General features: G+C 46.6%; 2 protein-coding genes across 3 annotated transcripts in view; one reads left to right on the top strand and one right to left on the bottom strand.

The window, feature by feature from the left end:
• WDR90 (WD repeat domain 90) overlaps positions 1–583 on the top strand; it is a 44,320-nt gene extending 43,737 nt beyond the window's left edge. Inside the window, exon 44 of the mRNA XM_083474912.1 lies at positions 344–583. Coding sequence (XP_083331038.1) covers positions 344–378 — 35 coding nt within the window. The 3' untranslated portion in view covers positions 379–583. The remainder of the gene's footprint in view (positions 1–343) is intronic.
• A 146-nt stretch (positions 584–729) lies between these two features.
• On the bottom strand, positions 730–15,128 carry NAGPA (N-acetylglucosamine-1-phosphodiester alpha-N-acetylglucosaminidase). 2 transcript variants are annotated; one of them, XM_083474913.1, is made up of 11 exons: positions 14,952–15,128; positions 12,546–13,031; positions 11,737–11,876; positions 10,698–10,806; positions 9,571–9,699; positions 9,072–9,280; positions 7,836–7,883; positions 5,900–6,028; positions 4,997–5,128; positions 3,458–3,509; positions 730–2,637 (listed from the first exon to the last, which is right to left on the bottom strand). In XM_083474913.1, the coding sequence occupies exons 1-11, from the start codon at positions 15,074–15,076 to the stop codon at positions 2,418–2,420; spliced, it is 1,779 nt and encodes a 592-aa protein (XP_083331039.1). In that variant the 5' UTR covers positions 15,077–15,128; the 3' UTR covers positions 730–2,417. The 2 variants fall into 2 exon arrangements, with proteins under 2 accessions (XP_083331039.1, XP_083331040.1); XM_083474914.1 differs by having other exon boundaries at positions 3,458–3,515; positions 5,003–5,128; positions 14,952–15,118.
• Between the last annotated feature and the right edge of the window lie 635 nt (positions 15,129–15,763).

A 15,763-nucleotide genomic window follows, 5' to 3' on the forward strand; every position in this document is an offset into this window, starting at 1 on the left:
CGAAATGGGTTCATTATTCCTCGCTCATCTGTCCCAATACTAAAATTTGATTTTATCGTTCTCTTTACTAAGTTTTCTGTTGACTGTATGAAAACCAGAAGGGATTACACACACACACACTCCAGCAGTTTGCTGTATTCTCTCAGCAAATACAGTGGCAAAACATAAAATCACACACAAAAATCAGCCATGACCATGATAAGGATAAACACTGAGTGTAAACTTTGTGAGCACAAATTTGCCTTTCTTTTTTCAGAAAGAAATATATTTTTAAGGAGTATTATCAGGGATGTTCTAGAGTGTTTTTTTAATTCAGATTTTGCAAATGTTTGTGTTTTTTTAGAATCCACAGATGATTGGGCAATAGTTTGCTTCTGAGGTGCAAAGCTGATAGAAATGGAATTGCTCATACACCAGGCAGTGAAACAATTAATGTTTCCACTACAGTATCTCAAATGTGGCCTTAACACATAACTACATTGCTAGAGTTTTTGTTTGTAATTTATAGTAAGATGGAAGTTTTTAGTAAGATGTGTTTTTTAATTTTTGATCTAAAATAAAGTAGTATTTTTGTGCATTTGAACCTTTGTAGAGTTCCAATTTTGTATGTAGGCTTTAAGGTATCTGGGGACCATGTAAAAATGGATGAGACTCTTGTCACTATGCATCTGGAAACAATGCCAAGTCTTGGCACCCTCTTTCAGGTAGTCAAAGGACAACATTCATAACTCAAGAGGAAAAAATGTCACTTTATTGTGTAAAAAGTATATAGTCCTGATTGTATAAAAAGTATATCCCTGCACCAAACATGGATGGTTGCTGCAATTGTTCTTCAACTTTTGAAGCTAACAAAACACACAATTTAAAATATGGCACAACATTTCACATGGGCTGCCAAAGACCCCTGGCATTACGAAGGAAGAGGCAAAGTGCAACAGAAAGAAAAAGTGGTTTGTGTATTCAGGCCCAGACAGGCTTAATTTCTGCTTTAAAATAAATTATCGGAAGGCAACCCCACCCACAACTACATCTTACAAAATATATTACTAAAAAACTTGTCATAAGATCGTACGCTATAGGCCTAACTTAGGCCATCATACTTAAGGCGTTAAGAGTCAAGCACTCTGATAACCAGAGTTGGAAGTAAAATTCCTCACAGTGAAGCCCTTTTCATTATTAATTCTCAACATGTGATGCTGAACCAGGCTCTGGTACGTCTCCCCCCAGCATGGCACAGACTGGAGCAATACAAGAACAAGTAATGAGCACTGTGAACCAGCACACTGCTCATTTGCATCAAGCCAGTTAATTTGTAACTAGGGTTTATTTTTGAAGCAGCCCATTAGTCTTCCCAGCGAAAGCTGCAACCACCACTTAAAGAAATTAGTAAGGATGTACCCAGAATCTTCTCCTGCCCCTTGACACCCCTGGATCCGGCCCAAGCCTGGATCCCAAACCAGTTGGGAATGGGGCAGAGGCATACAGGCTTGGGCCGGATCTGGGCTGTCAAGGGGGCATGGGAAAGAGAGGAAGGCAGCAGCCTCTGCAAAACAGCACAGGGCTGTTTGCAAGAAGGCTTTTAAACAGCCCCACTCTGCACTTTGGCTATATCCACCTGTTATCAGCAAGGAAAAACTGGTAGTTATACATGAGCCATTTTGGCTCATGACACATCGCAGGTGGGGAACCTCCAGCCCTTTTGCTGTTGCTGGGCTACAACTTGCCTCATCTGTGACCATCAGCCATGGTGGCTGAGAGTGATGGGAGTTGGAGTCCATACTGTAATGTGGTGGTTGTTTTTATGCGCAGGGGATTCTATTTGGAGTCCTTTACTGGAGCAGCAGAGAGGTCAAGGCCAGCTCCAGCAACTTCTAGACTTCTTTCCCCAACCTAAAACATCTGGCAGGGCAGTGGCTCATTCTGGAAAGGATGGGTCTGAGGTGGAGAACCTCAGGCCTGGAGGCCAGATCTATCCTTCTCTTATCTGTCCGTCAGGACCCTCCTCACGGCGCAACCCCTCTCCCCAAGCCCCACACTTCCCCAGATGTTTCTTTTGACAGCTGAAATGTGTCCTTTAACTCTGATATTCCCTCTTGCTTAGCGCAATGGAGGATACAGAGGTGTGTTTGTGGAAACTAGCCTACAGTACACAAAAAGGTAAAACTTGGGTTAACTGCTCTGCCCTCTTTCGCCTTAGGCCCTGCTCACTGCTGGGGGTTTCCAGATGGGAATATGGGGCCTTGGACTGGGAAAAGGTCCGTTGCCCCTAGGCGAGGCCAATGAGAGGAGCAGTAGTCAAGTTCTACGTGGAAGTCACTAGTTCCTTCTGGAAGGTTCCACTACAGTGTATCATCGCACAAGAGTGATGGATGGGGCCTCCTGCTGGTTCTCACATCAAAGGATCACAGGCATCTGTGTTAGGTCTCTGTGTCTTCTGTGTAGTCTTCATTCTCTCCTCCTGCAAGTGGAAAACTGCTTGATTTCCCTAATAGTTCATAGTGGGAACTGTTGGGACGCCTGGAGAAGTAACCGTTATAGTTCTGCCGGCCTGTGGAGCTGCTGCAGCAAAAGTGCTTTATGTTGAAACCGGTGCTAACCAGAAGCAGCACAGATAAGACTACTATAAACCATTCCTTACTGTAAAAAAAACAAACAAAATAAAAATACTATTAATAATGTTAACTGATGAAAATAATAATCAGCATGTTTACAGTGCCTTAACACACCAGCTTGCGAACTGACAATAGAAGTCAAGAGATTCCCATTTCATCCTTGTAATCACTTTGCTAGAATAGACTTGTCCCAGCAGACGAGGCTAGAACTAATAGCCTTCGGCTGCAGGAGGAGAGACTGCGCTTGAACATTAAAAGCAGCTTCCTGATGGCAAGGCCAGATGGACAATGGGACCGATTCCCTAGAGAGGTGGTGAGCATCTCCCATGATGCAGATTCTTCAAAGCAGAGGCACACACTGCATAATTAAAACTATGGAATTTGCTCCCAGGGGAGGCAACGATGGCCAACAACTTGGGATAGCTTTCAAAGAGAATTGGACAAATTCATGGAGGGAAAGGCTAACAAAGGCTACCAGCTGCCATGGCTATGCTCCACCTGCAGAGTAATGTTTCTGAATACCACTTTCTGGGATTTGCAGGTGCAGAGTGCTCAGCTCCTGCTTGCAGCTTTCCTGTAGGCATCAGGCTGGCAAGCATGAGACCAGGGTTGCTGGTTTAGATGGGCCACTGGCCTGATCCAGCAGACCCCTTCTTGTGTCCTGATAAGGATGGACAGCTGTCTATTGGGGGTGATCTATACTGCCTGCACTGGGCAAGGGGCTGGACTATGCAGAGGTGGAGGGGGCCTTGTAGACTAGGACTCTGTGACCAGCTCTATTACAGGAGGCTAGAAAATATTACAACACACAAGCACACTACAAAAACACAAAGCACACAACTTACATTGTAAACCCATGGAGCACACCTTTCTCATCGGCCTTCAGCAAGCACTGCCCTGTGAGAGAGAGGGAGAGAGGGGGGCATTTAGATGCTTAATTGCCAAGCACAAGGGACAAGGCAAATCTCCAATGCAGCAAATAGACTGGAACGGATCCATGAAGGCTTAATTGTCACATCAGATCAAGAGTCTAGATTTCTCTTGCTGTCCTGAAAGGGATGGGCAGGACAGTTTGTTCAAGACAAAGGCAGATGACAACGGTGTAAGGGGGTGGCGACAAAAAAGAGACGACGCCCCTAGTGCCCTAACTTGTTTCAAGGAATTCCTTCTCAAAGAATCCATACATTCCATCAGACTCGACCCATTTGTAATCTGTAATCTTCAGCAAGCATTCAAAGATCAAGACATAGTAACTTTGGTTCCAATGCAACTGGAGCTTAAGCACCCTTGATATTTCTAATGGGACTCAAGCAGGTCTTAACTTCACCTGGCTCAAAGCCTCAGTTTACAGTGTTTACACTCCTTGGGAAAGAGGCACCCCTGAAACGCACCAGGAATAAAGTCCGCTTCCCACCCCACTTTTCTATACAGTGGCATCGTCCCATTTCCCCTTTCTTACAGCTTTTTGATCCGTCGTCTTCCCTTGTACGTTGCACCACTAGAAAGCTACCCCAAAATCCACAGGTACTCTGGAATGTAGACCAAGAAGAGGGTAGCTGGGATATATGAAGCCATCAAATCTCTTGGGCCTATTCAACATGGTACCACTATTCTGACTGGCAGCAGCCCTCCGGGGTGTGAGGGAGAGAAAGAGCTGTCCCAAGTATAACACCACAGGGAAGAACCACATGGCTGAGGCAGAGCAACAGCCTCACATGCAAAAGCCTCCAGGTTCAATCTCCAGGTAGGGCTAAGACAGGCAAAGGCAACCTCGGACCTCCAGATGTTTTGGGACTACAACTCCCATGATCCCTAGCTAACAGGACCAGCGGTCAGGGATGATGGGAATTGTAGTCTCAAAACATCTGGAGGGCCAAGGTTGCCTATGCCTGGGCTAAGATGTAGGAAAAGCACTGAGGCCTAATTTGATCAATAGAATACCTGGCCTCTAATGAGCAGGGCTTTTATGCTGTACTTTAGAATTGGCCCCTTTCTTCAGGTTGTCTGTTTAGAAAAGGCTACCTGTCACTTGCCTCAATATGTTTTGTTTCTCTCAGTCAGCATGTTACACTTTTCTACTATTAAAGCTTTGCTTCATATATATGTATGAGTGAGGAGATATTTCCCTGGCAGGAGGGCTGATTTTTAGTCAGCCCCCTCCACAACATGAGAGAGATCCCTGCCCAAAGCCCTGGAGAGCAGCTGGCAGTCAGGGAAGACAATACTGAGATTGGTGGGCCAATGAGCCAGAGTCAAAATAAGGCCTCTTTCTATCTTTCCAGGACCCTTTTAAACAGGAAGCAAAAAGGCCAAGGGCCAAACCTTCCGAAAGAAAAGCTCAGGCTGTGTCTCCTCCTGAGTCACGAGGCCCCTGACCCACTTACTTCTGTCTACGTCGTCAGGCAGGGGGCAGTCAGCAGAAACGTTGCAACTGCCCGTCTTCCGATCACAAGGACGCTGGTTTGGGCAGGGACAGGCATCCTGGCAGTTTGGCCCGTACCATCCGCTGGGGCAGGCTGAGAAAACAATCACAGGGAAGACAAGTTGGGGGTTACACAACAGCAAGCAGGCCAGAGAAACACATGTCAGAATCAGGCCTGGCTCTCTGTCTTATAGCAGGGTTTTCAGGCACGGATGAGCAGCTGATTGCCAAGGCTTGCAAAGCCCTTCTACCTTTGCCCAGAACAAGCTGTTATTACAGAGGCTAACCAGATACCTGTAGGGAAACCAGAAAGCAGGACGTGTGTGCAAGAGCACTCTCTTCTCCTGTGGTTTCTGGCACCTGGTATTCAGAAGCATGAATACCCCGACTGTGGAAGCAGAACCGAGCCATTGTGGCTAATAACCATGAATTTGTCCAATCCATTCATGTTGGTGGTCCTCACTGCCTCCAGTGGCAGTGAGTTCCACAGTCTAACTGTGAACTGTGTGTAGAATCTGTGATGCAAACAAAGAAGATGTGGAAAGGTTGGACATTCTCCATCCACTAGCTGGCTCCACTTAGCCTCTCCTGTCAGCTAACTCACCCATTTCTTCACTGTCTTTTTCTTCGCCCATTTACACACTGTCTTCAGTGTGTAATTTATTTGGAGCCAATTTCTTTGGAGCCCAAAGCATGCCTCCCCACAGCACATTAAGGAATTATAAAGGCTGGGAGGGGAGCAGTGACAGACACAAGTACCAGGTGCAGACAGTGCTATTTTAACCAGCAAGCTTTAACTCGGCAAGAAAGGAGTAGAGCAAATACATTATCACCACAGCCAAGTTAAAATAAACAAATCTCTCACCTTCTTCGCAATGCGTGCCTTGGTAGCCAGCTGAGCAATTGCAAGTTCCGTGGACAGGGTCACAGGCACCACCATTGAGGCAGAGGCACTTCTGAAGGCAGCCGTCACCATAGGAACCAGGAGCACAGGCTACGGCAGAAGAGACAGAGGGAGGGAGGGAGGAGACCACATGCAAAACACCATCAGGACTTTGGGTGGCGAGGAATATATATTTACTGTTTATTTGCTTTGCAAAAATTATATACAGCGCTTCATCCTACAAAAAAAACCCAACAACCTGAAATCCTTTACAAAAAAAGAATAAAGCAATAAAATTATCAGTTAAAAACCAATTCAAAACCTTCAGAAATAAGCTAAAAGCCTAATGAATACACATGCCAGCATTCCACAGGTGTGGGTAGGCTTGTCTAAACAAAAATGTTTTTAGTAGGCGCCAGAAAGGTGCCTTCGCTGTAAGTACTCTGCCTGATGTCAATAGTGCGAGCCAAAGCGAAGGTTCTGCCATGCTAAAACGCTGATTTCTTACAAATGCTGAACAAATACTATGTGGCACTTTTAACAGGACCAGTTCAGAGCAGTCAAGTGGGCTTATATAGGGCAAAGCGATCTCGCAGGTAAACTGCTCCCAAGCTGTTAAGGGCTTTATATACTAACAGTAAGAAACTAATTGAACTTGGCCTGGTAGGAAGCCAGTGCAGATCTTTGAGCAGAGGTGCTATATGCTGGTGGGGTGTCAGTCCCATGGGCAGCTGTGCAGCAGCATTCTGCATTGCCTGCAGCTTCCAGGTCAAGAGCAAGGGAAGCCCCAGTATAACTGCATTATATCAAAGTAGACTATTTGTTAAATTGTCTCAGTACTGTCTGCACTGATTGGCAGCAGCTTCCATGCTTTCAGAAAGACCAGCCTTCCCCCACAGAAGCCAGGATTTTTTATTTATAGATGTATTTATATACCGACAATTGATACAAGGCAAGGATTGAAGCTGGGACCCTTCTGCATTCCAAGCACATGTTCTACCAGTGAGCTGCTCCCCTCCCTTGTAAAGCAGGGATGGCCAACATGGCAGCCTCCAAATGTTGCTAGACTACCGCTCCCATCATGCCTGGCCACAAGCTGCACTTGCTGGGGCTGATGGGAGTTGGAGTCCAACAAGAAGAACAGCGAGAGAACACCTGCTGGCTTTCCCTGCTACGAAGGGTCACACACACAGTTATTCCAACCTTACATTTAAGCACTAGCCTGGTAACACAGATGGTAAGGACCTTGCATGGACACGAGTAAGCTGGATAAGGGGGGAGCTGTGGATCTCTCCATCCCCATCTGTCCCAGGAAGAGAAAATGCAGCCCATGTCATTTCTGCAGTTTGCATAAGCTCCTCCTTCTTTTGCAATAAATCACAATAATAATAAAAAACTCAGCATTTGGTGGCCACAATGCAGGCCACCAAAAGTGCCTCCCCCCCCAACACATGTAGCAAAGTCAAGACAGAAAAGTCAATCACGTTGTAAGTTGCCCTGGAAATATATATTTACCGTAGTTAATTTCTATCCTGACCAAAGAATGCTTGGAGCAAGGAACACAAAGGAAAGCAATAAAAGAAGAACAAGGCAATAAAATCAATAAAACTGGAGAAAAACAGCTACTGCCAGTTCAATCAACTGCAGCATATTTTCAAGGACTGTAACAATTCAGCTTATTATTTGGCCAAAGGGTGAAAAGTTTGTTTTGTTTTGTTTGAGTTTATACTCTGCCCCACGATGGCTGGGGCCGATGGAACTTGCGGTCCAAGACCACTGGAGGGCACTAGGTTGGCAAACGCTGCCCTAACTTTTGCAATTTTTTTCCCCAAGTTACAAACTGATGCAATAAATAAATATTCACACACACACACACAACTCTCCAAAGGAAGGATTGTTAGGGAGGAAATCCAGCTACCTTCACTGCAGTTGGGGCTCTTCCAGCCAGCATCACAAAGACATCCCTCTGCAATAAAGGGGGAAAGAAGAAATGGATGTGATTTTGGAGCAGTGAGATCATGGGCACAGAGAGGTAAGTTGTGACACAACCGGGAATAGAGACACCAGTGCCGGCAAAGGACAGAACATGGGATTTTCAGATAAGCCATGGCCAAGGGGAAACGGAAGACATTTGGGGAATATTATTATTAAATTAGTCACCTTATTTTTCATGGACAACTCAAAGCAACTGAAAATATTTGAAGAAAGTAACAAACACATAAATACATTAAAACAGCATTAACAAGTCTAAAAGACAGTTCTAATTAAAAACAAGCAAACCCACCAACACATAAAGGAAACAGAGAGTTAAAAGCCAAAGGCCACTTTAGGGGGCGAAGGGGAGCCTGGGGGGTAAACACAGCTGTGTCCTCCAAGACAGGGGATTCAGGAGGAGTAGGTGGGAAACTGCCACCACTGCTCCTATGCTGGATACCAAGAAGTTGCTTCACTCTGCCCAATGGTAGAGCCAGCATCCTAACAAATCAGAACAGGTTAGTCCGAGGCTGCCTTTAACCAAAAGAAAAAGAGGAGTGAAAAAGCACCCCCTGCTATATATCCAAGGGTTTTTAAAACCCCCAATTTGCTCAGAAACAGTCTAGGCAGGAGTCCCACTTGTTACTAGCAATGTGCTTTGTAGAACCTAATTCTATAGGCAGCCTCCAAATCAAGGGCGCTGTAGGGACGCGGGTGGAGCTGTGGGTTAAACCACAGAGCCTAGGACTTGCTGATCAGAAGGTCGGCGGTTCGAATCCCCGTGACGGGGAGAGCTCCCATTGCTCGGTCCCTGCTCCTGCCAACCTAGCAGTTCAAAAGCAGGTCAAAGTGCAAGTAGATAAATAGGTACCACTCTGGTGGGAAGGTAAACGGTGTTTCCGTGTGCTCCTCTGGTTCACCAGAAGCGGCTTAGTCATGCTGGCCACATAACCTGGAAGCTGTACGCTGGCTTCCTCAGCCAATAAAGCGAGATGAGCGCCGCAACCCCAGAGTCGGCCATGACTGGACCTAATGGTCAGGGGTCCCTTTACCTTTTACTTGCTACTAGTGATGTGCTTTCGAGAGCCCCATCTCTATAGGCAGCCCTGACTTGGAGGCCGGGCACCTGTTCTACCTGGCCCACATGCTCACACCTCTCCCCCAGCCTATGCGGCCTTGCCTTCTGTACAGATTCCATGCAGGGTGCAGTTGGAAGGGCCGCAGTCCAAGACATCGCATGCTGGTCCTCTCCAGAGAGCTCCGTCGCACTGGCATTCCCCAAGGACGCAGTGCCCATGCCCACTGCAGTCCGGAGGCTGGCAGGCTGGTTCGTGGACACACAGGATAGTCGAAACCTGCCGAGGGCAGCGCCACATGGGGTAAGGTTCACTGGGGAGAAAGAAATACTGATTGCACCAAAGAAAAACAACAACAGCCAGGCTAAGCCCTAGTACGCATCCTGGCCCTTCTTTAATGCTGGCAGAAACAGTGAGGTTTCTCAGCTGTAGTAACTTCATTTGACACTGATGCAGACCCACAGAAAACTGGCCACTTCAGGACCAGAAGTGTGACATAGCCTGGCCACTTCAGGACCAGAAGTGTGACAGCAGGGGGCTCTTTCTGCATTGTCCACGAGTACAGGGTCAAGCTCCCCTTTAGCAAACAGCGACAGCACCTACCAGTGATCTGAAGGGTAACTAGCAAGCGTTCCATTCAAGACCAGGGTTGCAGACCCTCCGCCGTCCAAGTTGATGGCATTGACGACGCCTTGCTGCTTCAGGAAATCAGCCATATCCCAAAGGCTGAGGCTGTGCAAACGATAAAGCAGATAGTTGTGAGAAGATGCCTTGCATAGGCGGAAGAAGAGTAAGGGCCTGCCCTGTCCTTAGGCGGAGGAAAGAGGCAAATGCTGGAGAGCAGGGAGCGGAAGTTAAGTGTTAGGGCTGGATGAGCATGCTCTGTTTCCGGCCACGCTAGCCTGTGGTCCTTGTGTGTAGTGGAATGTTCTGGCACATTAACAGTGTCAATGCAAGATTAAACTGTTTGTATGCTAGGCTTCTGTACATGACTTCACCATCTGCCTCAGGCAGTGAGAAGTCTTAGGGCAGCCCTGAAAAGAGAACCAGCGATTACTGTAGCACAGACAAGATAACAGCTTGAGGGTTGGGTTGGTGGGGACGACCATATATTTTCATGTGAGAGAGAATTCACGTACCACAGTAACCAACCTTCCAAACCTGGCTCTGCTTTCTTTAAGATGAGGGTCAATTCAGGTCATTAAAAAAAGAAGGCTCTTTCATATAGGCCTGGTTAACTAAACTGTGGTTTAATTTAATCATCTGAACCTGCCCCAGTGCCTTATCCTGTAAGCCATGGTTTACTGTGCTTAACATAAACTAAGGTTTGCAAACCAACCTCTTAGCATTATGAGCAAACCGGGATACATTAAAGAATCATACTTGTCTGGTGCTAGGCAGGCCTGGTTCATACATGACACTAAGTCCTCTGGGATTGTTTAAGCCTTAGTTTGCTAAACAAACCAGAACCAAGTGTCCCTACACCAAGGTTTATTGAACCACGGCTTAGTGTTATGCCCAAATCTCATCACTCTTTGTTGAGTCATAGGATGGAAATTCCTCAGACACCTACAGTTGGATTCCTTATTTAACTTTTCTCCTGAATTGTTACTTAAATAAAAAAAGGAAAACTGACCTACAACACATCAAGGAGACAAGGAGAGCTCAATCTGAGGCATGGATCACCTGCCCCACTAGGAGGAACGACTTAAAAAACTACACAGACCTACCCCCTTGTATGTGTCTGCCCATCAAAGTGCGCCAACACCAGCTGTCCTTGCCTGTCATGCCCCACGGCTGTCCTGGCAGACACAGTATTGATGAACTTGTCAAACGTACCTACCACAAAGGGGTGGGGAGAAAGAGAGACAGAGTACAAATAGCTGAGAAACATAATCACTCTGCTACAAGGATGTTTTTTTTAAAAAAAAACAAATCATAGGGCAAAAGCTCTCCTTGCAGCAGAATGGTGTAAGCATGTTTTGTTTTCTTAAATACTGTCTGCTTTAAGCTGGGTACCATCACAGCTCTGGTCTTTTGTTTTGCCATATATAAACATATGTATTTAATTTTCATGAGCATACAGACAAGAAACATAAATGTAATGAATCATTTGAAGAGAGAATACAAGAATTCAGTTTCGCTGAAGCGTGGGCATGGTGATTATAATGAAAGAACATTAAAAAAACCAGATATCTGGTTCTGGGAAGGAAATAAAAATTAATACGATTAGCTGCAGTCCATTAACCACAAGTCACCGGTGTGTTTGAGGAGGTGCAAAATGGTTTTCTTTGTTGCATACAAATTCAATTAAACAGTACCACAAATCACCACTTGTCTTTTTGATTACCTTTTCCTAATGCTTACATCTTATATCTTAATTTTTCCATTAGGGCCATGGACAGCCTTGGCCTTGAGCCTGCTGAGCCTGGGGTGGTCTAGGGCTTGCTAGGTCATGCCAGGACCTTCATGGAACATGTTCTTCCCCTGCCCAAGCCTTACTCACCAGAGGAACCAAGTGAATCCCATAGCTCTTCACCCACCCAGCAGCACAGAAAGCAGGGGGGGGGGGGCACAGAAAGGCAGTGGACTGAAGGAAAAGATGCAAGGCACATCAGTTCCTCTCTAGTCTTGGGTGGCTACCAAGCCTTGTGGGTGCTTCCCATTATGGACAGATCAATACACGCCCCCTGTTATCGCTCCTCCTCCCCTTCTGACCATCCAGTGCATCAGGCAGACAAAAGGAACAGGCCCCCTCCCCACATTTACCTGTTTCCTGCGTCTCGTCACATTCCACCGCCCGACTCTGATTCACGTAGACCTCCCCATCTCGCAAGAGCCAACCCACCCCACTCACAAGCTGCACAAAGGGATTGTCTTTAGCCAACACGTCCTCCTCAGAGAGGTAGCTGGAAAAGACAACAGAGGAGCCATGTTATAAGGAGGGAGCGGCATTTGAAAATATTTAAAGGACAATTCCTCTCTGGGAATTGTAGCTCTGTGATGGGAAAAGGGGCCCGCTTCCAGCATCTTTCATAAACCACACTTCCCAGGATCCTCTGGCAAAAGCCATGACTGTGGTATAATACAGCTTTAATGGCCAGTGGATCAGGCTATCTCAGGAGGTGATAGAGCTCTCCTATGAGGCAGAAGCTGAATGGCTCTCCATCAGGGATGCTGCAGTATACTCTGCACTGCAAACCCAGCCCTGAAGAGTGGGTTGAGCTAAGTGTGATCACCAATGTCCCTTCCAAGTTCACAGTTTACCATGATCTGAGGGATAGCTCAGGTGGAAGAGCATGAGACTTGTAATCTCAGGGTTGTGGGTTTGAGACCCACACTGGGTGAAAGTTTCCTGCATTGCAGGGGGTTGAACTGCATGACCCTCGTAGTCCCTTCCAAACTCCAAGTCTGTGATCATGGTATCTCCCCTGCTTTCTAGGATTTCAGAAATCGTAGAAAGTCACTGCCAGTCAGTGTTGACCATGCTAAGCCAGATGGCCCAATGGCCTGACAGGTACTATGTGATTTCCAGCTCCCAACACCTGGTTTAAAAGGAAGAGTTGCTGATTCCTTACCCAAAGACTAGAGTGCCATCCTTCCGGATGCCAAAATGAGCATTCTGAATCCCTCCGGAGGACTGGATGAGATGCCCATCGCTCACAACATTCCCAAGGCACTCTGCGGTTTTTGTGTTGAAATACCCTCCGTTCTGGGCCACAAGGCACTTGCCATGCCTGGCAGTCTCTTCCACCGTTGCTCGGCTGCGTTTACGGCAGCCCCCTGGCCCACCAGGCTCCAGCACAGAGAACGTCCTCAGGGGGTCCCTCACTGTAGTGAGATGGCCATAGACATGTCGACTATTCTGACCCTTTGGAGGGATGTCAGAGATGAAGATGCTTGTGACGGTCAGTGGAAAGACAGTGCTATTATTGCTAGGCCAGGATTCATGTGTTGTGTTGCCGTGTCGGAGAGCTTGACAGTCCCGAACGTACCGATGGTGATGCCGCGGACCGTGTCGAGGTGGAAGATACGGTGGTAATAGGTCATCGTTCAATGAATTCCTGAAATTTTGCAAGTTTCCAATGTGAATCATACAGGTTCAGACTCACTAGCTTGCCCTGTCAAATTGTTTGCACCACCTTGCTTCCTTACAACATATGTCGGATACAAGGTTGACCCCAAAATGTTATTTGGAGCAAATTTCTAATAAATCTGTACAAAGCTGGGCCAAGAAATGCAAAACCCATATAATTAAATATGGACTGATAGCTGGTGTCCTCAGTGTTACTACTCCTTTAACTGAAAAGCATTGAATTACAAATAAAGTTGCAGAGTGGGACCTCCTGCTAGCTAGATATCACCTCCAAACTATGCAAGCCACATAATGTTATTATTCTGTGAAATCTTAAATTCTAGATTACTTTTTTGAATTATCATAGGATGCACTGAGGAAGGCATTTAGAGCTTGGAGTATATTTGGGTGGAAGAAATGCCATCTGTTATAAGACTGGTATCCATTAGGAAACACCACCTCTCCACCTACATGGAGTGAAGATCTTTCTGAGACAATGCCTCTCTTTCACCACAAGCAGCTCTAATGAGCCATTAAAAGCCGTTCCATTAATGCTCAGGTAATAAACACATTAAGGGACGTGGGTGGCGCTGTGGGTTAAACCACAGAGCCTAGGACTTGCTGATCAGAAAGTTGGCGGCTCGAATCCCCGCGACAGGGTGAGCTCCCGTTGCTTGGTCCCTGCTCCTGCCAATCTAGCAGTTCGAAAGCACATTAAAGTGCAAGTAGATAAATAGGTACCGCTCCAGCGGGAAGGTAAACGACATTTCCGTGCGCTGCTCTGGTTCGCCGGAAGCGGCTTGGTCATGCTGGCCACATGACCCGGAAGCTGTACGCCAGCTCCCTCGGCCAGTAAAGCGAGATGAGCGCTGCAACCCCAGAGTCGGTCACAAGTGGACCTAATGGTCAGGGGTCCCTTTACCTTTAATAAACACACTAAGTTTGCTCTTTTCCCATGCGTGTCATTTAACATCGAGCTAAATAGGCCAGGGGAGGGGCTGACCAAAGAAGAAACTCTGACTCAAGGGACTGCAAACAACTGCCACTACGCAGGTCAGAAATCAAAAGGGTGACAGGCAAGATCAGGCTTGTGCTTGGATGAGGAAGCACACTTTGAGGGCTGAACATCTGTAAGTAGGCAGTTCTGCGCTAAACTAGATCCTAAGGAAACCCACATTGTGTAAGAAGATGGAGGAACACTCAGTGGATTTAAGAAAACTACTGCCCCCACTCACGTGTCTTTTAATGCAGCCTGAGAGCCAGAAATTAAGGTGCCCAGAGTTTTCTCCACCACTGGAAAAAACTTCACTCAATCTGTGTTAAAGCAACTGGAACAGAGGAAATGAAAAGCAACCGTCCTAGTAGGTCTCACTCCCCCCCCCCCCATTTCCGCCTGACAAAACTACCACCAAGTTCTAGAACAGAACTAATTTAGTTACAAAGAAGAATGTTTGAGAAAACTGGAGAGCTTCCTGCATACAGCCGCCAGATCCACAAATGTGATAAGATGGGGAAGTACTGATGTGGCAGGATAAGACGAATGAAAGCATTTTGTTAAGGCTCTCCCAAATTAAAAAAGTTCTCTGCAAGGACTTGTATGCGTATGCATATAGAATCTCTACCCTGAAACAAACAAACAAACAAAAAAACACTCGGGGAATACGGTGCTATTCCAAAATCCTCTCCTTGTTCTACTACCTTGCAAGCAGTGTTACTTGTTCAACGGGACATCAGCCCGGGTATTCAGTTTGATCTCTTCGGCCCTCGTATCACCTGAGTTTCCTTCACGTACAAGCACAGCTAAAGATTAGCTAAATGCGGCGGGGGTGGGAAGAGCCGGAAACTCTCGCCCCCGCGCCCACAGGGTGCTTAGAGGTGGAAAGGCTTCTCCTCTGGTTTGAGCACTTACCAAGCTCCGGCGTGACCCTGAACTCCCAGAAGGCAGCGGAGCAGCACCATAGAAAAAACGACCAAAGCAGTCGGTCGCTGCCCCTCGCCTACTCTATACACTAGGCGCTCTATGGAGGCCGCCATATTGAGCCTGCTGCACGGTCACACGACAAGCCATCACGTGAAACTATTTCAAAAGCTGCAAAGCCAGGAGCGGAAAAAGGAAGCGTGGTTTCACTGCTCCTTCTGGTGGCCAACTAGCGGAGTCACAGGATTTGCTCGCCTGAGATTAGGAGGAGCAAGTGTCTTCTTGTTTTCGTTGTTGTTGTTTATTGTTGTGTCCTTAAGGCGGCCACTTATGCTGGAACAGGGTGTGTATTTGCATAAAATTTGCATGTGCTAATTTGATGCAAATACTATGCTAATTTGATGCAAATTTAGAAATAACTACTGTAATTTAAACAGACATACCAAATCTCATCGCGATGGGAAAGACTGACCCCGGGGGACCAGTGTGCCTTCTCTGTCTAGGTGCTATCTCATGGTGGGCAACTGCAACTCCCCCTCCCTTTTATGACTTTAACTTATCTTTTAAGTGGGTGTTGGACCTGACAGCCTTTCAGACAGGAGATCTGTCCTCTAACAGCACTCCAAACTGAGGGCCATCTTCTGTAAACTAAGACACACTGTCACCCACCTTACAGTATAAAATTTGACACCAGGCAAACAGCAAGGGAAGGGGAAGGTGCTGGGTTGAGGAGGGAAGGAATATTTATTTATTACTACATTTAGATCCCACTTTTTCTCCAAGGAGCTCAGTGATTTGAACCC

The sequence above is a fragment of the Podarcis liolepis genome (genome assembly GCF_965112155.1).
Source record: "Podarcis liolepis genome assembly, chromosome: 14".
NCBI classification, from domain to species: domain Eukaryota; kingdom Metazoa; phylum Chordata; class Lepidosauria; order Squamata; family Lacertidae; genus Podarcis; species Podarcis liolepis.

Excerpts from the sequence above, each read along its gene's own strand:
- NAGPA (XM_083474913.1), bottom strand. The coding sequence starts at position 15,076 with ATGGCGGCCTCCATAGAGCGCCTAGTGTATAGAGTAGGCGAGGGGCAG. Across the intron at positions 11,877-12,545 it reads GATGGCACTCTAGTCTTTGG|CTACCTCTCTGAGGAGGACG; the intron begins GTAAGGAATCAG and ends TGTCTTTTCCAG. Across the intron at positions 5,129-5,899 it reads AGGCACGCATTGCGAAGAAG|CCTGCCCCAGCGGATGGTAC; the intron begins GTGAGAGATTTG and ends TTGTTTTCTCAG.